Genomic DNA, 22,651 nt, shown 5'->3' on the forward strand with positions numbered 1-22,651 from the left:
CTGAACCAGAGAACACAGAAGACGATCCGAATTCGACCCGGCCAATGACGCACAAGAGCTGCTGTGCCACACAATAGCACAATGCGTGGTGTTGTGTCGCACGAATGACTGCTGAATTCCTCCTTTACAGCCCTTGAACACGGCAACTGCCGTAACCGCGGTTACAACGTCTACCGAGGTGCCACCAGCGCTGTGTTCGCGTGCGCGGTTCGATGCCCGGGCGAGGTCATACGGATGTGTACTCACGGTCCGAGCAGAACTGGCCCCCGTAGGTGGTCATGCTGCAGTCGCAGGTGAAGCCCTCCCACATCTGCAGACACACCCCCTGGTGGTGGCAGGAGTCCTCCATACAGGTGCTGCTGACACCTGGGGAGGGGGGGGGGGGTGAGGGGTGAGGATACTAGCGTTAGTCAACCAGACGTATCCACGTCGTCGACAACCCATGCCAGTGCTAGACCCGGGGATAGGTATCCGATAACAGTCTGCTCTAATGCTATACCACATCCGATTTCAGTCCGGTACTTTCCCACGTTCTATACCAGTACAATCATATACCACATAGTATACCAGTCCAGTGCTATACGACAAACTACAGTACATCAGTCCAGGTTCTAACGGACTCCGGTCATGGACATGTTAGGTTTCGATCATTCACGCTTTCTGTCCTCACAAAGCCAGTAGTGACGATTTCGGACGCGTCTCGCATTTCAGCTGAAATGCATGTCCATTATAACGACCAGGGCTGGCTGTCTCCCTACATAATGTGCTTCCGGTTCACACGCTGGCAGCTCGACCCGTGAACACCCGCGACCGTTTAACACCGTGAGGTGGAGTCTCACCTCCGCAGCCTCGCTCCACGGGGCCAGATGTCTGGTAAGCGTCCGCCATCAGGTCCGGAAGTCTCCCGTTCAGGTCCACCAGGGCCAGGCAGCCCTGGTAGCCGTCCCGCGACGCGATCAGCTTGGGCAGGCTGCCGTACATGCTCTTTGGCACGCCACCAATGTGCAGGTTCCCTGCAAAACACCAACGACAGGATTCATGAAACGCCAACAACAGGGTTTAGGAAACACCAACCACAGGGTTTAGGAAACACCAACGACAGGGTTTAGGAAACACCAACGACAGGGTTTAGGAAACACCAATGACAGGGTTTAGGAAACACCAACGACAGGGTTTAGGAAACACCAATGACAGGGTTTAGGAAACACCAACCACAGCGTTTAGGAAACACCAATGACAGGGTTTAGGAAACACCAATGACAGGGTTTAGGAAACACCAAAAACGGGATTTAGGAAACACCAACAACAGGATCCATGAAACACCAACATTTTAGACAGACCAGCTTTAGGGTTTATAATATACGTGTTCTGTAGTTAGCGTTCGTCGTTTAGGATTATTTCCCATATCTCCTAGTATAACTTTTTATTAACGTTTCTTTGTGCCTTTATTTTTCTATCTCGTACCATTGATCCGTGTTGACATTCCTGTTCAACCAAGAGCATCAACCTTCTAGCTACTGTGCTGTTACTTAACCTTGTGAGCAGCCTAGACATTCAGTACAAGAGCTTACCAACATTTCGTGTCTAACATCACTAGCCCAAGCCTGGAGTACACTCTGTACTAGCCGGCCTCACATAAGATGCTAGGGAACTTTCCAATCCGACAGATCCTTTTTCCATTTGCAACCTCCAAAAACCCATTCCGTGACATATTCATTCAGAAGCCAGAGAATGCTACTCTTCATCAGAGTAATAAATGTCTGTCGAGCATTGAACAGGAGATATTCCCTTGCGGGTTGACTTTAAATCCTACAAAGTCAAGGCAATCCTTCACAGTTTGGCTTAGTTAGTTACTGGATGATAACGGTATTCAATGTGGGAAAACTCCCGGACCCAGGTGCACTGGGATTTGGGTCTAGTTATTTTGGGCAGAGAAAACAGATTAAACGTTTCTCAGCATGATAAGATGTTACATAACTGATTTTACATCAAGCATGTCATGAAACCGGTTGATGTTTTTAGTTGGTAGAGTAGTGTCGAAAATAGTTCTTTATTGATCCCTGGGGGGAAATTGCACTGTTACACTTGCATTGACATGCACAGTACAAAAGGAAAATGCTGTATTATAAAATACATGGGACTCGATATCAAATATAAACTCAAATCTACAATGTACAGTGTAGTCGTACTAAAAACAACCTATGAACCAACATATGGCGGAGTCTCGAGTCATCGAAGCGGTCTTACCAAAGGAACAAATAAGCAGAAATCAAGCGGAGCTGGTTCACACAGGGGACGCGAGACATAGCGCGTCACTAGCAACACGTCATATCACGCAGTCGGGGCACACCTTCCGGCATATGCATTGCTAGTGCGACACAGACGTCAGTCATCCTGCTGCCTCCTTCTGTGTTCCCTTTCGTAGGGGCAATGCGTCGCTGCTCTCTGCTCGGAGGTCGAGACGGTGTCTCCGTTGGGTGCGGCAGGGAGCCGATGCGAGCAGAACCATTATGCCAAATCAAGTATTACAATCATGTATTGTGTCGTGTGCAATAAAGTATCAAGTAAATGCTACTACTGAGTCCTCCTGCCTGAACCCTTCCCTGTCTACACAGCTTCTTTTCCGTCTAACACAAACTGGTTGTGGACCATTCGGATCCCTCCACGTTTGTCAAATATTTTCGCTATAATTGCTTGAGCCACTGAGCTGACATTCACTGTGAAGCGGCTCTTTTGATGTTGCATATTTGTGTTTAAAACCTTTTTTTTCCAAAGCAGATGAAACACAGAGAGGAGGACCCTGAGGAACATTCCCAATAAAACACAGTTCCACTGCGGCAACTTTTGATTTCATGATGCCCTGCATTAAATGTGGAAAAAAGCCGTGTTTTCCCGAAACGTCTATTTCTTAAATCGATGGTCCTGTAAGTCTAAAACGGCTTTCTACTGGTACATTCTATCTCGCATCCTCTCCACTGGTAACTGCTCACTGGAGTCGGAGCACGAGATAATATCAGACGGCAAGTACCAGCGACAGGTGCATTACTAATGACAAGAGGGACAGTGCTGCCTTAAGGTCAGGGTACAGTATCCATGTAAATATAGACATACAAAAATACTGTGGACTGTGACTATCTTTGCCTCGGCTAAACAAAACCAAACAAGGGAACTGGATCCAGCAAAACAATTTCTTGGGCCTGTGGCCAAGGGATTGCATGATCATTAGGCAAACAGTCCAAAATGAGCTTGGCTTGGCTTCACACTGGTCACTCAGCCAGGCAGACCTGGCTAGCCGTTTGATTGAATGCGAGCATTCCGTTGGGGCGGATTTAGCATTAGCACGCCGGGGCCGCCGAGTAAAGGGTTGCCGAGGCAGAGGTGATTCACTGGAGGTCACCCGGCATGGCCCGACTGGGCTCGCCACTGACGGAGCTTTGATGGGCTCCCTTTTCATTCCGTTCCAGTCGTTTAGCGGCAGTTTTGTGTGGGCCTGCATCCTTTGTATTTTTCATCCTTCTTACAAAATACCCTTTTCCCGCCCAAAAGCAACTTATCTCCTAAAAAGGACATTGAACTAACTCTTTCCTATCCACAGACACCATTGTCCTCGCTAAATCCAGATACACACCAGACCACACATTGGTTGGCGTGCGTACTGACTAGAACGACTGGCCTTACCAGGGCAACAGAACTGCAAACACTGGTGGCAAAAATAAACGGTCGGCCTACATACCTATCGCAATACAATACTGTGGCCTGTAAGTTCACAGGCAGTCACTGGAACAGTACTGTGCAGTATGTGTCCATTTGAGGCAGGGCCGTAATCATAATATATATTGGGGGACACACACCCCCACCCCCAATATTCAAATCTGGTCAAAATGTCCCCCCCAATATATTGATATAAAAATATAAATAAAATATAAATGTGCTACACTACGACAGGCAACCAAGCATGCTGTCCGAAAGTATCGTAAAAAAAAAAAAATTATATTCATAACTAAACTTAAAAAATGCATTTTTATAACTACTAGTATTACTGATACCGGTGGTAGCAGATTTGCCCCCCCCCCCCCCCCCCCAATGTTGACTCCATAGTTACGGCCTTGTACCTTTAAGGTCAAGGTGACGGGCTCCGCTCGAGTGCTGTGTCACGGTGCGCGAGTCGATCTTGAGGATGTGCACGTTGCCGTCGTCCCGGGAGACCACCACGTTGTGCCACTGGTTGTCGTTGAGGGGCTTGTCGGAGTTGCCCTTCATCAGCGACGGCCCGTTGCCCAGGTCGAACACGTAATGGATGTAGCTGGCGAGAAACAAACACGTCGACACACTCACAGGTCTGTTCTGATTGCACCTCATCCCAGTAAAGAACTGAATAATAGCGTTTGCCGCGACAAAAAAAGATGAACCCATTCAACCCATCATTGAACATGTCCCTGCTATGATTAGTTAAAGACTGGTCAGGCCAAAATGTTCTGGTCAGGAAAGGCCGGCTTATGAAGATGTACTTAGTAGTTGATAAGACGCAGCCCGAAGAGAGGAGGAAAAAGGACGGCGGGAGACATCGAGACAGACAGGAAGTGAGGAAGAGAGAGAAATCCCTGCTGAGGCCCTGCCTTCTGAGTGACGGTATTGCCATGTGAAGCTGGACGGCGGTTTGCCATCTGTGTGCCTTGTTCCTTCTCTCCCAAACTCGCTCTCTCTGCCATTGTCTGACTCCCTCCTGCTCTCTCTCTCTCTCTCTAGTGCTCCATTGTAAATCTAAAGCAGCAATACTATTTCGTGAACATCATCATCGAGGGCAAATTGTCCTTCTGTACAGGTAAATATCACCAGCTGCCTGTCTTAATCAAGCAAGCTGAGACCAGAGTTCGCCAGGACACAACGCCACCTCTATCGTGACCTCTGACCTCACCGGGCCCCCCACTCACCCTTTGACCAGCTCCACCACGATGAAGTCGCTGCCGTCTCCCGCGTTGAAGAGCAGCAGGCCGTCCGGGCTGGTGGTCTTGAACTGGAAGAAGAGGTGCATGGAGGCGTAGGCCTGCAAGGTGGCCAGGGTCATGTAGCCGGCCCGCGTCACAAAGGACACGGGGTCGGCGACGATGCGCCGCATGCCGAAGCGGGCGTTGAGCTCGCAGTAGGAGATGTCGCCGTTCTTGCACTGGTCCAGGTAGGGCACGCCGTTGAAGGAGAGGGCCTGCAGGTGGCCTATGAAGTTGGAGGGCGCGGCGGTGATGAAGTGGCGCTCCGTCATGATGCCCGTCTCGACGTGGTTGAACTCCAGGCGCGTGTGAGCGCCGGTCAAGAGGCCTGAGCGGGGGGGGGGGGGGGGGGGGGGGAGACACCATTGTTTTATCTCAGCGTTTTCTCCTTGAATCAGGTGTCCTTGAATTCTTTATTTAAGAGAAGTCCGACGGCTGGAGATTGAGAGGGGGGGAGGGGGGGGGGTGCGCTCGGGCCAGTCTTACCTTCCACGGTCACGTTGTCGACGGAGAGCTGCAGGTTCTTGCCGCGCCGGACCACCTTCACCGAGTGCCACTCGTTGTCGTTGAGCTTCTGGCCGGCGAGCAGCATCTCTGGTCCTCGACCTGAGGACGTAATACGGTCAAATCACCCCCCTCATATGCTAACACAGGCTTTCCATGGCACCCAAGGGATTCCTATTGCTAACGGTGTAACTTGTGACGACATCTGGAGAGTAACATATGATACTTTCCTTTCACATTTCAACCTGTGTTTTATCTAGGCCATTTTAGAGCTAACCGAATTATCAACACTATCTCATTTCTAATTCATTCATCTTTCATTCATTATGTCTGATGTAATGCCCTGTGATGTTGTAAAGTCCTTGTGAAACTCTTAATATGGACAATAATCTAAGCATCTAGAAACATCTAGTCATCTAGTCATTTGTTTGCATCGTGAATGGTTACATGAGATACGCCAATCACAGCAAACCCACATGAACACATTTGTGCAATAACACAACCAACATCAGCCCTTACTGAATACGTAAGCCCTTAGTGAATTTGTTGAAGAAATATCCTGAGGAATAAACACAATAACGCCACGGTAAATGCACACCAGCTTTGCAGCTCCAGGATTGAACACACATTTCCCCCTAGTTCTGTCTTTCCGGCTTGGAAGATTGTTTTTTTTTGTAAAAATAGGTCACAATGCAGAAGCTCCCCACTGCGGCACCGTCACCCCAGATCAGCAGCTCGGCAACAGGCCGACGCGGACATTCAAAGGAGTTCTGACATCGCTTCTGAAGCTAATTAGCCATAGCTAAGCTAGCTGTGCCTCCGGGGATCTGTCTGTCTGTCTAATTGAGCTCAGGGTGTAGGGGACCGGTAAGGACAGGACACTGGCTGGGAAGCCGCGCCCGATGACACCCTTAACGGTTTCTGAACGCTCCGTCATAGAGGACGGGAAGATGATTGGAAGACAGGAAGTTGGGGAGACCGCAAATCTTCTGGGACACAACTGGACACCCAGTCTGCTGCTTGATGTGAACGATGCACTCACCCATATCACATCCTGGTCTTCAGGTGCTAAGACTATCTTCAGAACGAGTCTACTGTACTTCCTTAATTCAAGAAAGACTGTCGGAAGCTATTGCATGAGCCATGACTGCTGTAGGCAATAAGTTACAGTGGTTGGGCTGGGTTTTGGAACCCTTTCTATGAAGCCCCATTGTTGCATAACTGTTTCAAAGTATTATTTGTTTTATTGAGCCAAAGGCGCTCATGCATACCGCATATTGCTCAATGCTCATTTTCATTTATATGAAAGAATGACAGAATAATATTTGCATAGTTTCACAGAAATAAAGCGGAGGAAAGATACAGGACTGGGCTCTGAGAGTTGCCGTGCATTCTGGGATTGGTGGGGAGGATCTGGGCCAGGGAACCCACATTTTTCCCACGCCTTTATTCCCTTATTTAGCTGATCTGCTAGAGCCTGTATGGAGCTTCAAGCCAGTTAGGCTTGTGGGCGACCATGTGTGCTGATCTGGACTGAACTGTGCCAGAAATGAACTGACCGGCAATCTCATTACCCAGATATCTCCCTCCTCCCCACTGACCTGGCAGAAGCCTCTTACTCTAACAGGGAGGGCAGAGTCGAATGGGTTGCCAAGAAGGCTGTAAAAAGATATACTAATCCTCGAGGTTGCTTGTCACAGAGAAGAATAAATCCTTTACGTACTGTCTTAAGGACCTCAAGGTATAAAAAGCAGGCTGTTATGGTCCTATCTGTCCGAGTAGTACTGCGCAGACCTAATCAAACATGGTTCACAGTGCTTTCTCGGGTCTCGGGAAAATGCAGTGATCTCTACACTGATGTTCCAGGGACACACAGTGGGAGATCTGACATCTCGGCGCGCCTTTCGTGTTTAGAGTTAAGAGTGTTTTGGAGAGTTCAAGCAAGGCATTGAACATTATCCTTTGTGGATGCATGTCGTCCTGGTACACTACTCTACTGTCCTTACCAGGTGAGCACATTTGGGCAGGGGGAGTGTCCAGTACTGTATGTGAAGTGGTCTGATTACTGGCTTTGAAGTGCACTGTGCCTCTCTTTAACGTTGTCCTCTCTTGCCAACCTACTAAAGGCCTGTGTGTGTGTGTGTTTGTGTGTGTGTGTGTGTGTGTGTGTGCGGGGGAGCCACATATCGGGAGCTTAGAAGGGGCCCCTTTATGGGTTTCTGTTTGATCCAGAGTTCAAGAAGGGCTGACATATACAGTACATGGTTTTTAATAAGGCTACCCTCTAAGGAATGGTGATGTTGTACTGTATAGTTTAATGAGCCAGAGGAGATCTTTCGAGTTACGTTGCGCAATGCTAATCAAAGCATAGTAGTTACATATTTCTCTAAAAACAAATGGTTCGCTTTCCGATGTTAAGAAACATTTATCTTTATATACTGCACTTATAAATCCCAGCGTAGCGGTGAAAACACTGTTCATCTGAAGCCTACGTTTGCCTCTGTGTATAATTCCTATCTTTAATTTCTCGTTACGCGACCATCAGGGGGGCTTCATGGTCGTGAACATGAATATTCTGTAGTCTCAACACCTGCAAAACGTGTGTGTGTGTGGGGTGGGGGTTGGGGGGGGGGGCTGGGGGCATTCAGGAGCTGTGGCCAATTGCGGACATCGGTGTGTTCAATCCATTCTATGCTACCATGTTGTGCCGTTCAGTCCTGTGCGGTGTTCAGCACCATGGACAGCTCCCCAACAGCTCCAGTCCCTCAGAATGCTCAGTCTGAAATCCTCTGCTCCATTTGTTGGCCTACTCCACATTCAACCACCATCCACATAAGTGAGAAGCTGTTATGCTCTCTATAAAGTTGTGCTGGCATTGGCTACACGTTGTTACACTCCACCTACAGAGTGTGCCCTGCTAAACTCTCCCTCTTGGGTCACCCACTGGCTATTATGCTACTCCAAAGGAAATAGTCCCCTTCTAGAATCTTCCAGTGCAACAAAACTAGTCCCACCTTCCATCTGAAGCGGATTAACCTCATGTAATACAAGTACCCATTTCCTGCTTTCCCATTGATATGAATAACATGCTTTCCGTTTTGATTCCCATGTACCTAGCTCAGCAGCAACAACCTGTACAAGGTCTGCCTTGAATAGCAAAATCCGTTTAGGATGCAAGACGAGCTATGGCCCAAACAGATACTGCCAGATGGTAAGGGAGCCTCTTGTTAACCACCGTTTAGTTTAACTATTGGCTAATTCTGTCAATTAAAAAGTCACTGAAAATGTTAGCGCCGTTACTCTTCATATTGGGAATTTGTGTCCCAATTTTGCAGTCCCGTGTTTATGGCTGGGCTGCGGCTGCAGCCTTTGTTCACTAAAATACTCGATCACAAGAGGCCTACTTCAGATCTTGCGACGAACTAAAAGTCTCACTGAAGGGCTGTCGTGTATTTTGTATACATATATGGTTTATAATGCACAACATGGCGATGCAAACCTAAACACAAATCCTTCCCCTCGATCCTGTGTTGCGCCACAGGAAGGTGTTTCCCTAGAGAGTTGAGCTTATACTGCCATCTACTGGTGACTGACTGATTCAGCAGAGCTATCGCTGCCTAATGACTGAAGGAATACCAAACTGAAATAGATCATAGTAGTATGACTTCGTAGAATGAGAGTTGAATGACTTGCCTGTGATACAGACTTACCTGATTGGTTGGGACAGACTGAATTCATAACATACAGCAGACCAGTATGATGAAAAACACACCAGGATACAATAACATGATAGTTGCAGTCTCTAAATCAAAGGAAAATAATCATAGGAGCCACTTACTGAGGTTACAGTCTATCCTGATACAATCTGGTGAGAGAGAGAGCGAGATGGTGAGATTAAAACTAAAAACAAACCGCCCCCCGCCCCCCAAAAAAAAGAAAATAAAGAAAAGAAGAAGAAGAAGACATTTTTTCACATCCTTCAAGGTACATTCTGCAGACATCTGAGGGGTTCTCAGAGCCCACCATCCGGGGACAAGCTCCAGAGGCCAAATTGCCCGTCTCCTCGCCACGGCAACCACCCGGCCGGACCCTCACGAAGCGGGAGCTGAGATGCCCACGCTGCGTCTGTCTGATCCGGCGTTTCGCGAGTCAGGGAGGTCTGTGTGCATATGCAATGTGCTGCACCACATTAGCTATATTTCAGATTTCAAAAGAAGTAGGACTGGGTTAAAGGAGTAAGGGTAACTGGTGCTGGTTTTCCGGACATAGCATACTTTTAATTTTTTGAAAATATCCATTGTTAACAACTGTGAACCATCTCTTAAAGTCCCAGACTGAAGGGAATCTGTGATTAGTACAAAACCAAGACCAAATCGTTTTTGTTGTTGTTATTGTCGTGAGTCATATCTTTCCATTATTTCCATATCCTGTTCGCGGTGGCCACCGGGGGTAGAGTCTGAAGGAGAGGGGCGATTGGCACCCACACAGCCACGCCGAAGCCTCGGTCACTTAGCAAAGGCACGAGAGCGTCGAGCTGCAGGAACAAGCCCGCTCGCCGCCCAGCAAGGCTGTGCGCTTTCTCAGGGACCTGCCTCTCCACGTCTTTGAAGCCCCCCAAAATGGAGCTTCGCAAAAGCCGCGTCGGGGCAGAGTGGCTGAGGGGCGCGCTCTGGAGCCTGTCAACCATCACAGAACAGTGGATGCAGACAGCCAGGGACCAGACTCACTGTCTAACCTGTGTGTGCAAGGAGTGGGCTACCTCGCCACTCGGTTGCCATCGTTCCCGATCGCGTAAACTCCCTGCTACTCCACCGACAGGACGGAGATAGCCCTGAGTTAGGGGACCTGCAGATGTGTGGTAGGAGAACGTCCTACAGTCCAATCGAGTGCTGATGTTTGGATTTGACACATCAGTGTACTGTATCTATGATGGGCAGCTTCCTACGTGAGCTGGTCGCGCTGACTGTCTGCTCCTGGGACTGCAGACACACAGGCCGTTGAAGGGCTGAAAGGGTTGGGATGGTTAGGACCCGACAAGGAAATGGAGAGAGAGAGAGAGAGAGAGAGAGAGAGAGAGAGAGAGAGAGAGAGAGAGAGAGAGAGAGATGAGAGAGAGAGAGAGAGAGAGAGGAGAGAGAGAGAGAGAGAGAGAGAGAGAGAGAGAGAGAGAGAGAGAGGAGAGAGAGAGAGAGAGAGAGAGAGAGAGAGAGAGGAGAGAGAGAGAGAGAGAGGGAGAGAGGAGGAGAGAGAGAGGAGAGAGAAGAGAGAGAGAGAGAGAGAGAGAGAGAGAGAGAGAGAGAGAGAGAGAGTCAGTGAGGGAAGAATGGAGAGAAATGGAGAGAGGTGGGACCACGTAGCTCATAGTTATGTGGCGAAGGGGAGGAGGGGACACTCTCTCACTGAAACCCAGACTCTGTGCTAGTTTAGGTTTTAGTCTTAGCATTAGCCTTGGCGTTAGTCTTGGCATTGGCCTTAGCATTAGCCTTGGCATTACCCATGGCATTAGCCTTAGCATTAGCCTTGGCATTAGCCATATTATTAGCCTTAGTATTAGCCTTAGCATCAGCCATGGCGTTAGCCTTAGCATTAGCCTTGGCGTTAGCCTTAGCATTAGCCTTGGCGTTAGCCTTAGCATTAGCCTTGGCGTTAGCCTTAGCATTAGCCTTAGCATCAGCCTTGGCCCTTGCCTCCGTGTAAGTGTTAGCTTAGCTTTAGCGCAAGCTTTACTGTGAAAGCATTACCCAGGTTGACGGTGAGCTTGACCCTGCCTCCATCCAGCTCCAGCCTCAGCGTGTCGGCGGACTCCTGGGACGTGGTGGCCACCAGCAGCCCAAAGGCCCTCTGGGACATGAAGCGCAGAGAGACGTCCTCGGCTTCGGTGTGCAGAGTCTCCGGCATCACCACCTTGAGGAACATCCTGCCGTCGTAGCTCAGCACCGCCGCCTCTGAACGCGGGAAAGGGGAGACGGAGAACGACAACACACGGTCACATCCGGTCTCCGGCGATGCTGGATTGTGGAATGAGAGCTCCAGGGCTCGTGAGGGACGGTGTTATTTCCTTATCTTCACATCTAGCAATAATGGATCAAATTGGCAAAAGACACACCCTTGTAGCCTACTATTGCATATAAATAGTGGTTTTGCTGATCTCAGGACGTCGTTTTACAGAATTCTATCTGTAGTTTTCTGATGGAGCACTAGATGGCAGAAACAGTCTAGAGAGCACACAAGGAGAGCTGTGACTTTAATCATCTCTCACATACATTTTTATTCATCACACTCAAACACAATGAGGCTGCTGTTTATATCCCTTTAACGGTATCCGGCCAATAAGGCTTCGCCGTCTCTCTCTCTCTCTCTCTCTCTCTCTCTCTCTCTCTCTCTCTCTCTCTCTCCCTCTCTCCCTCTCTGTCTCTTTCTCTCTCTTCTAGTCTGTGAAAATAGTGTGATGAGGCAGAGTTGCATTAACGATGACGCACAGATACACTTCCACACCCCATTCACCAGACGTCAACTCACATACTTCTGATCCACTGATAGATCGGATAAATTCTCAGGCAATTTACCCCTGTAAACAACTCACAACATCTTTCATATCCATTGCCGTATTTACTTCCAATCTACACTACATCAAAACATCTTGCAAATGAATCTCCAAACCTGCAGTGTCATGTCAGCCAGGACAACTTCCTTTCCTTCTCTCCCTCTCTCCTCTCTCCCTCCTTCCCTCCATCTTCTCTCTCTCCCTCCATACTCTCTCTCCCTCCATCCTCCGCCTCCCTCCTCTCTCCCTCCATCCTCTCTCCCCTTCTCTCCCCCCCCTCCTTCCCTCCATCCTCTCCCCCTCCTTCCCTCCATCCTCTCTCCCCTTCTCTCCCCCCCTCCTTCCCTCCATCTTCTCTCCCTCCATCCTCTCCCCCTCCTTCCCTCCATCCTCTCCCCCTCCTTCCCTCCATCTTCTCTCCCTCCATCCTCTCCCCCTCCTTCCCTCCATCCTCTCCCCCTCCTTCTCCTCCATCTTCTCTCCCTCCATCCTCTCCCCCTCCTTCCCTCCATCCTCTCCCCCTCATTCCCTCCATCCTCTCCCCCTCCTTCCCTCCATCTTCTCTCCCTCCATCCTCTCCCCCTCCTTCCCTCCATCCTCTCCCCCTCCTTCCCTCCATCTTCTCTCCCTCCATCCTCTCGCCCTCCTTCCCTCCATCCTCTCCCCCTCCTTCTCCTCCATCTTCTCTCCCTCCATCCTCTCCCCCTCCTTCCCTCCATCCTCTCCCCCTCCTTCCCTCCATCCTCTCCCCCTCATTCCCTCCATCCTCTCCCCCTCCTTCCCTCCATCTTCTCTCCCTCCATCCTCTCCCCCTCCTTCCCTCCATCCTCTCCCCCTCCTTCCCTCCATCCTCTCCCCCTCCTTCCCTCCATCCTCTCCCCCTCATTCCCTCCATCCTCTCCCCCTCCCTCCCTCCATCCACTCACCGGTCTCACAGCTGGCGCCCAGGTAGCCCGTCCCGGTGCAGTCGCACACATGGCGGTTCCAGCCCTCTCGGCACAGGCCCCCGTTGGAGCAGGTGTCCCGGGCGCAGCGGACGTGGGTCTCCCTGGTGCAGAGGCCGCTGACCCCGGAGGCGCTCTGGACCTCGGCCAGGGCGCGCAGGTCCCGGCTGCGCCCGTCGACGAACATGTCCCGCACGCAGCCCACGTAGCCCAGGTTGAGGGGCGCCGTCCACACCCCCGGGGGCAGCGGCAGGGCCTGGCGCTCCTCGGGCAGACCCCCCAGGTACATGTCCCCGTCCAGGTCGAGGATCTCGCTGCCCTCGTTGGCAGAGAAGGGGCTGCCGCGGCCGTTGACCGAGATGACACCTGGGGGGGCCGCAGGGAGGGAGGGTCGGGCAGGGAGGGAAGGAGAGAGAGAGATAGAGAAGGGGGGAGGGAGATAGAGATAGAAACAGGGAGGGAGGGGGAAAGGATGGAGGGAGAGAGAGAGGGGGAGAGAAGATGGAGGGAGAGAGGGAGAGAGGGGGAGAGGATGTAGGAGAGGACAGAGGATGGGAGGGAGTATAAATAAATAAAATAATAAATAATAATAATAAATAAAACTCTAAATACAACAGTGCCACAACAACTGCGAGACAGTCTTGCAAACGGAGTGAATTAGGGAAGATCTTTGTCATACATTATTTTCCTAACAAATGAGACGACCACACCATCACCGATCACAGACTTAGACTAATAAGGCCAGACATTTCCCTATGTGAGGTGGATGACGGTATAATTGGCCACTTGTGAAATAGGTTAAGGCAATTTTCAAAATGTCATACATAGATTACGGTGGCTAAAAATACGACTGTAATTAAAACTGGATACGCTCGTGTCTTTGTACGACGCCAAGGAGGAGCCAATGAGAGGGCTTCTGTGGCGGCACAGTTATATGCTTTCACGGGCTTATATGTATACTATAACTCCGGGGAGAGGAACCCAAGCCCCCCCCCCTACCCCCCACCCCCCCACTTCCCTTTGTGATTACAGTGTAACGAGATCCGTGTGGTATCCTGTCGTCTCACCTGTCCGCCCCCTCTCTCTGGAAGTCGACGTGGCACCACTCTCCGTCGTTCAGCCTCTTGTTGCTGGCCTTCATCTTGATGCTGCCGGACCCCATGTCCATGAGCAGGTACAGGAAGCCGTCCAGGAGCTCCAGGGCAAAGTAGTCGGCCCGGGGCTGGCGGTCGGCGCCGGCGGGCCCCCCTCCGGGCCCCTGGGGACGGCCGTGGCTGAACAGCAGCAGGCCTCCGGGCTCGGTGGTGCGGAAGTCGAAGGAGATGGCGCCCGTCTTCTTGGTGCTCCACGGGGGCAGGGCGAGGTAGGCGGCCGGCGTGTCGAAGGTCACGGGCTCCAGGGCGGCCACGTCCTCGCAGCGGAAGGCCAGGTCGCCGTGGACGCTGACCTTGGGGTCGCGCTCGGCGGCCAGGCGCGACAGCTCCAGCTTGAACTCGTTGTTCTTGTAGACCACCTGGGAGACAAGAGGACAGGCGGCTCACGACCACGAGGACGCTCGAGGCGGCTCCGTCGGCTGAAGCCGAGAACGGCGAAACCGAGTGGAACGGCTCACCCCCCCCCCCCCCCCCCCGAAAAAAACCCGACCGAGCCACGCCGGTCTTAACCGCTGAGCTGCGGCGAGGAATAAACAAGACGCGGAAAGACGCCCTTCGCGGAAACCCGAACAGACGCTATCGATCGTTAAGACCGGGGGGGGGGGGGGAACGCCGCCGCCGGCCCCTCAGAACGCAGACGCTCCGAGGATGATGTCACAGTCACAGTCCCCTCGGCAGTCACGGCACGAGTCGCCGCGCGGGGATGGCGTGTGGGGGGGGGGTTGGGGGTAAGCACAGCTGAACATGTTTTTCATTTTCACACCGGCGGCACTCAGCGTCAAAGCCAGTTGACTGACGACCAGCCTGGAGGTGTGAACCTCACTGTTTCCCCGGCTGAAAATACACCAGGCGGCTTGATTTCACGCCGTAGCGTCGACAGTAATTGCCTGCCTAAAATAAAACTTTATGAGATGCCCCTTCCCCCATCTTATGTTTTTTTTGTTTACTTGCAAAACAAAAATGGAAGAAAAAATGAAAATGAAAAAGAGGGAAAAATCCTATTTCCTACTTTGGCACAGCAGCAAACACAAATATACTATATTGTTGCGGCTCTTCGCAATTTCAAAGGATCCTCTCAATATCAGTGTCCTACAAAAAGAGGATTCTTGAGGTACTGCATATTGTTATTGAGAATCCTCAGAAAAAGCGTCTTGGGAGCGGTAAGGTATTTTCTCCATCAAAGACGACGTGGACGACGTGATTAATCTGTGGAGGGGGGGGGGGAGGGGTCAACGAGATTGGCGAAGGAGAGTGGAGAACGCGAGCCGGAAATCCATAGAAGGAGATCAATGTCTAAATTGGCTGTCAGGATGGTAAAGCTGGGGGATCCACCAGTGCTGGCATGGTTTTAATTACAGAGCTGCTCTGGCTGAGGGATACGGAGATGTTAAGGAGAGAGAAGAGCGGGAGGGAGGGGAGGGGAGAGAGAGAGACACAAAGAAAGCGTGAGAGGGCAAAAGAAGGTCACCCTAGCTCCAGCAGTCACCGGGGAGGGAGGCAGGGTGGTAGGCGGGGGGTGAGGTGGGGTGGGGTGGGGGGTGCCACTGAGTAGGTGTAATTAATACTGCGGATTGGAGCCGCTATATTCACCCGGAAGAATAGCAAGTCGGCGTTCACATTCAGCCCCACGTCTTAATATATAATTCAAGACCGTTGCAAATTCCCATAACGTTCACATTTTGGGAGACACATCCCGTATGCGAGCTAAAATGCACTTCCATTACCAGTACAACCAAAGCACTGGCAGTTTGATTGTGACGCAACGCAACAATCTGTCATTAATTAGATATTCATAACATGCGCATAAATTACCATGGCATGTTCTCTTTACAACAGCCCAGAACAATGAGATATGAACAATGCTAACAGTGCTATGAATACCTCTTCCTTGTTAAAAGGGGAGGTCCCCGACCCAAACTCACATCTTTGAGGCAGCCCATGAAGTTGTTGCTGATCGGGGAGCCGGGCAGGTCGGCCGTGTTGGGGCTGCCACCGATGAAGAAGAGGTCGTCGGAGCCCAGCATGGTGTAGTCCTCCTGGGTGTAGCCCGTGGTGGTCAGGAGCCCATCCACAGAGATGGTCACCTGGTAGCACCATGGGCAGATAGAGAGAGAGAGAGAGAGAGAGAGAGAGAGAGAGAGAGAGAGAGAGAGAGAGAGAGAGAGAGAGAGAGAGAGAGAGAGAGAGAGAGAGAGAGAGAGAGAGAGAGAGAGAGAGAGAAAAATGCAGAGAGGAAGACAGAGAGAGGCAGAGAGAAAGAGAGAGAGAGACAAGTGCGAGACCAACAGACAGAGAGAGAACGACGATGAAACGGACCAGAGAGGAAAAAACAAACACACAGAGGCATATGGAGTGTATGGAGACAGTATGAATTAGTACATGAATCAAACCTTTCACAAGATTTTGCAAGATTCAATTTTTTTAATTAAGATGAATCGGCACAGGTGTACTACTGTAGCTAGGTCCTACGGCAAAGTTAAATTAATGAGTGCAGGTTGCAGGGTCTTACTACTCTCTGGTCCTCTGCTATCATAAATACTCTAGAGCAGCTGGACTGAGGAGGCAAATTTAGAGCAGATCATTATACAGCACAAATCGAGTGGTTGAAACTGAAACCATGAATGCTCCAAACTGATGATAGAGAGATGGGTCAGTTCATTAAGCAGACCACCCAAGACCATTCCAATCAATCTCAGATCAATATACGCACACAGTCAAGGAAAATAAATCAACTGCTGAGTTGGTAGCCTAAATTCCTCACCTATTAATACTAATTAATTCTCAGTATAGATGGTGTGATCCTGTGTGTGATCCTTTTCATTGAAGTTGATGCCAAAGGAAAATGTCCATACTAGACGGACAATAAAGCTGTATCCTATTGTATTCCACAGTATTCTATTGAGGAATTATTTTGGTATGAAACAAAACGTCCTCATTTGTATACTTTCCCTCAGATAAGGACATTGGAATGTTGTTTAAGATTACTGTCAAACAGCTCCACACTACAAGTCCCAGGGTGCCTAGCTGAGAGAAGCATGGCCCTGCCCCCTGCCCCAAGATAATGGCCCCCGTTCAGGCCAACATTCGTCACTAGTCCCTGCTTCTCTATGTACTTCCCAGCCGATAGGGCAACACATTTTTATGTCTGCGTTTGCTGTTCAGGGCTGTTGCAGCGTTCGAGCTCAAATTGAGGGCACGGTTTGACAAGGGAATAGGAAGTGAGAAGTGTCTGCGTACGTGTGAGGGTGTGGGCGTGCAAAGCACTGTACGGTATGCACGGCGTTGTCTGGAAAGCGGCAAAAAAAGAAAACCTCGCCATCGACAGTGTGTTGACGTGTTGTTTTTGGGAGTCTGTTTGTCGTCCGTTTGCGAGTCGGCGGGCAGGCGGGCGGGGGAACGAACGCCAGAGAGTGTAAGAGAGTGCAAGGCGGATGACAGGAATCGAACCTGTGAAAACCAACTGCCATATCTCATTAAAAAAAAAAACTCACCCCCTTCAAGAGACCTACCCTCCATCCCCAGGTGACAGGGAGGTAACCGGAAACTTCCGCAATGTATGCAGGGATCAATTGCAGGGCTGAAAGCATGAGCGTGTTTGTAGGCCAAGGACTGGGCCCCTTTCGAGAGTGTGATTGACGAGGGAGTCATTGTAATGGTTAGGATGGGTGCGTCAGGTTAAGAGGGAGGGGTTCAAGGGGACTGTTAGTACAGACAGGGGAGTCAGACACAAAAATGGTTGTTAGTACAATAGAAATAAGAAACGGAATCAAAGAAGAACCGTATTTGTAGCCAATTCGAGGGTTAGATGTTATTTGACTTATGTTCTAAATATGAAATGACCAAATAGGGTTTGCTTGCATCGCTACAGTAAACAGGGTGAACTGGAGGTACATACTACTGATGGAATCACTCATTCACGTGAAGACAAGTGACATACTGTACGTTCTACACAATGTAGCATATCTACACACTGTACAGTACAGTGAATGTTAGTGGGGGCATGCAACACAATGAATGAAAGGCAAAACATGGGTGCCTGAAAAAAAACAACAACAAAAAACAACTTGAGTAGCCTAAATGAAAACAAAACACCAGCCTTAAATGGAGCTGGCAGAACTATCCATGAGCGGAGGCGCTAATGAAAGGAGACGGACACTTGACTCCTTCTCAGTGTTTAAAGGATCCCGATGAAAGAAGCGGTGTGCTAGTGTGCTAGAGAGGACTGTAAGCCACAATGCATGGGATCATCTGATCAAATTCCCATTTGATTCAGCGAACTCTACAAAAGGGCAGCTAATGGCCGGGTGTTCCAGGGGCCGAATTATCGTCCACGGGTGTCTTAAACGCACGGACGATGTTTGTGGAACAGAGAGAAACCTCCTCCGACGGCTCGTTGAAATCGAGGACGGCCTAATAAACGTCTGCGTGGACTTGAGTGAAAATCGACACAAAGCACAAGATAAGGTGAAGACTCAGGCAAACCAAAACACACAATTCAGATGAGAGCCATCGTATATTGTTTACCATCGCATGTCCAATGCCTGCGTGCTTCACGTGAGAGGGGAGCAGAGGGGAAACAGTAAACTCGTTAAATAACACTGGACCCAGTGAGAAATGAAGCTGAGCAAACAAAATCAATCAATTCATCCATTCGGCTGTTTCGTATTTGATATCATCCCATAAAGAAAGAGTGGAGGGGATATTCGTATTGAGCGATGTGACATAACCTTTTGGCGGTAAAAGAGGACAAATTCAATGGCAAATGTAAGTGTCTGACACAAAACAAAAATCCCTGCAATGCATGATAAAAAAAAACACTGGAGAAGGTTATGTGAGCGGGGATAAACACAAACAGAAAGCACAGACTCGGTTAGAGACATAAAATGGGCCGCTTCAGGTCAGGCAGGCAGAATATCGAGTGTTTGCGCATGTGTCCGTGTGTGTGTGTAGAGGGGGGGGGGGTGTAGAGACAGAAGGAGGACTGGTTAGTAGATTAGCCATGTGATTGACAGGTCCAGGCAGGTGCAAATGCCCCGACCGTAAAAAACATCTGTCCGTGTGTGTTTCCAAGGAGAAATCTCTCCAAAAGCAAAGCCCTGGGGGGACGGAAGTCAACTAAATATACCTGTTTCGCAACGAGGAGTTTCACGTGGGTGAAAGCTAGCACAACACGTGAAAGCCATTTCTCCGAAGATCTTTCCGATTAACTCGATTATGGGATGTGGCGGTGTCGTGTGAAATGTCAGAGCTGTACCACAAAGGGTGTTATCAGATGGGCACGTAATTGTGTGGAGAAAAGCGATACAATTTATTGACTCGTGACACCCATAATTACAGTATGCATGTATATTTCTACCGTGGACATATTTCGAATCTTCAGAGTATGTTGGCTAGAATCCTCACTACATGCACTGAAGACAGAGCCAGATTAGGACCTAGGCCTAAGATCGAAGCTGCTAAAGGCTGATAGCGATACGAAAGTATACAAGAAGTCAGTTGTTCTCCATTAGTGTTCGTTTCCCCCCGCCCTCCCCCCGCATCTGAGTGTGAGATAAATGAAAAAAAACACAGCGACTAATTCAATCCCAAGCTGACATTATAACCAGCCTCTCCTGGCTACCCATGACGGGAGAGGGCTCCTGAAAACGGCGGGGCGAAATGACGATACAGTCCCTCCGATATTGACACACATCGCCTCGTCTCGGAGCGAAGGTAAACAAGCTTTTTTTAAAAGGTGCAAAGAGCAGAGCTACCAGGGGCAACGCAGGGAGAGCAAGTGAGGACAGGAATTAGGGGAGGGATGGGGAGAGGGAGGGGCTGGGGTTAGGGGCTGGAGAGGCAAGGAGGGGTGGGGAAACAGAGTTAGCGCCGCCGCGAGGCGTTGCGTCGGGGGGGTACCTGGCGCAGGTTGCGCGTCACGCGCACATCGTGCCAGGCGTCGTCGTTGAACTTGCCGTTGGCCGGCTCCACCAGCGCCTCGAAGGCGCCCGAGCCCAGGTTGACGACCAGCCACACGGCGCCGCCCCGCAGCGACAGGTTGACGTAGTCGGCCGACTTGCCCGTGTGCAGCAGCAGGCCGTTCCGCTGCAGCGTGCGGAAGGACAGCGTGATCTCGTCCAGGCTGCTCTGGATGGGCGTCAGCGACAGGTTGTAGCTGAAGAACTCGTTCCCCTTGAAGGTGCCCACGGACTCCTCTTGTCCTGGAGGGGTGTGCCAGAGGAGGGAAATGGTTATCCTTGGGAATTCCGTTGCTTCGCAACGCACTCGGCCACGCTCTACTGCCCTTGGTTATAGAGGCCTTGCTTCGGGTGAACTCGAACCCGAAACACTTAGCGCATTCTATCGAAATGTCACCCGAGACAAACGTCACTGGTGAAAAATGCAACCTGCTACTTTCTACAGGATTATGTTGATTTGGGAACTAGTGGAGCATGCGTTTACCTGTCAGACATGGTAGTAGGTTTAAGGACTCGGGTTTCCCAAAAATCAACGGAATGCCGTAGACAGACACATTGGATCAAGTTGAGGTGAGGAGAAACCAGGTCCAATTTCCCTTTCCAAAAGTCCCTTAAGTGGCCGCTAAGGACACAACGTGAGATGTTCATGTCGTTTTTTTATCCGTTCATCGCGCGCAGGCTCTATCAAGTGGAGCGTGACATTAATTTGGAAACTTATGAGAACTCGCGGAGCACGGAAGACCCAGATTGCCATTTAGAAGTCGGATGATTTGTACAGGATTCAATCTAGCCGAGGGAGTCTCTGACCTTGAAGGCTCCCAGCTCGCAGGTGAACCAGAGAGGCCGAGGCCTGCCTCCCCCAGCCCTGCTGCATGATTCATCCTACATCCGCTTCTACTTCCAGGCCAGCCAGACACCCAGAAGAGCACCATCTAAATTCTTGATGCAACGAGCCGGCACTGGAGCCATTTCCATCCTAACTACCGCTCAGAGAGCAATAAAGAGGGATGCAAATTCCTTTGAGGTTTCCGCTTGTTGCTCGCGAAACCCTACTCAACACACCCTTTCACAATATCGAAAACACACGACAAGCCTTCTAAAAACACATTCAAATATGTAATATAGGATGTGCATTGTGCTATCGGATATAAATTGTTAATCTGTATATGAAAGCTAAATGAACAACACAATATTTTGGACAAACAATGGAGCAAAAATAAGGCCGTCGCTTATACACAGAAAGCTAGGCCCGAAAACATCTAGTCGTCGAATCTTCCGGAATTGCCTCAAGAGGAAGGAGAGCCTAAAGTCAACACTGCAAGGGGACAGATCATGTCCTATTGCGGTACGACGTTATTGTCCTACCACATTGAGGTGACAGTCTAGAGCCATCACTTTGTCTTCTGACTGTGGTTCTCCTCAGGCTTTCTCCTCTGTCCTCCAGTGTGACACATAGTGAACGCTTCTCCTCCTCCCCTCTCCATCTCCCCGCCCGACTTGTCGCCTGCTAGGACTGGTGACCCACTGTGATGAGAGGAATTGAATTAGCACTCCCCCCGCATCTAAGGAACAGAAGCGCGGGCACCCTCGCATGGGTGGGCCCCCTCGTGTCGAAATCCTAATTCTATCACACAACCAACCTCCCATCGACGCCGTCCTCTTAGCCTTTTCTTCTTGGGATCTCTCTCTCTCTCTCTCTCTCTCTCTCTCTCTCTCTCTCTCTCTCTCTCTCTCTCTCTCTCTCTCTCTATCTCTCTCTCTCTCTCTCATCCTCCCTCTCTCCCACTGTCTCTCTCTCTCTCTCTCATCCTCCCTCTCTCCCACTCTCTCTCTCTCTCTCTCTCTCTCTCTCTCTCTCTCTCTCTCTCTCATCCTCCCTCTCTCCCACTCTCTCTCTCTATCTCTCTCTCTCTTTCTCTCTCTCTCTCTCTCTCTCTCTCTCTCTCTCTCTCTCTCTCTCTCTCTCTCTCTCTCTCTCTCTCTCTCTCATCATCCCTCTCTCCCACTGTCTCTCTCTCTCTCTCTCTCTCTCTCTCTTTGTCTCTCTGTTTCACACTCACGCTTCTTCAGTCTCTATCGCATCCTTCACTTTCCTTTCAGGGGTATAATATTTGCCTCTTTACAAGGGAAATATATACAGCTGAACGCATGCAGCCCTAGCTGGCGCTGAATGCATTTTGCTCTGCAGAATAATGAGGCCATCAAAAAGCTGTAGGAGACAATGAGAGAGAAGGGGGGGGGGGGGGGGCAAGATTATAAGAAAATCAATGGGAAAGTATACACTGTAATTACTTTGTCTTATTTTAGGAACACATTACCATATGCATGCCTGCCAAAGACAATGTATGGTGAGAACCATCCCCCCGTCTGACGTGATCCCAACCTTGAATCTCTCCTCTTCAACCAACCTCGGAAAAAACGACATGCCTCGCTGTGTACATTGACAACGTCAAAAACAATTCCAGAGCGACACGACTCCGCGAACCGACACGGAGTCAAACGAAGCCGGATGCACCTCGGCGGGCGGTCGAGTCCCTTTCGAGCGCGGTTGTCGCAAGTGAAG

The 22,651-nt window shown here is 50.1% G+C and overlaps 1 protein-coding gene across 1 annotated transcript; it reads right to left on the minus strand.

Annotated features, from left to right (window-relative positions):
- Positions 1–226: 226 nt before the first annotated feature.
- On the minus strand, positions 227–20,962 carry LOC134013557 (neurexin-2-like). Its single transcript, XM_062453062.1, has 13 exons — positions 20,896–20,962; positions 20,030–20,331; positions 16,054–16,215; positions 14,135–14,490; positions 14,045–14,061; positions 12,960–13,343; positions 11,231–11,434; positions 9,328–9,354; positions 5,472–5,591; positions 4,932–5,313; positions 4,113–4,303; positions 840–1,013; positions 227–366 (listed from the first exon to the last, which is right to left on the minus strand). The coding sequence occupies exons 1-13, from the start codon at positions 20,960–20,962 to the stop codon at positions 227–229; spliced, it is 2,526 nt and encodes an 841-aa protein (XP_062309046.1).
- Positions 20,963–22,651: the final 1,689 nt, after the last annotated feature.

Source organism: Osmerus eperlanus, chromosome 27 (genome assembly GCF_963692335.1).
Source record: "Osmerus eperlanus chromosome 27, fOsmEpe2.1, whole genome shotgun sequence".
NCBI lineage: Eukaryota > Metazoa > Chordata > Actinopteri > Osmeriformes > Osmeridae > Osmerus > Osmerus eperlanus.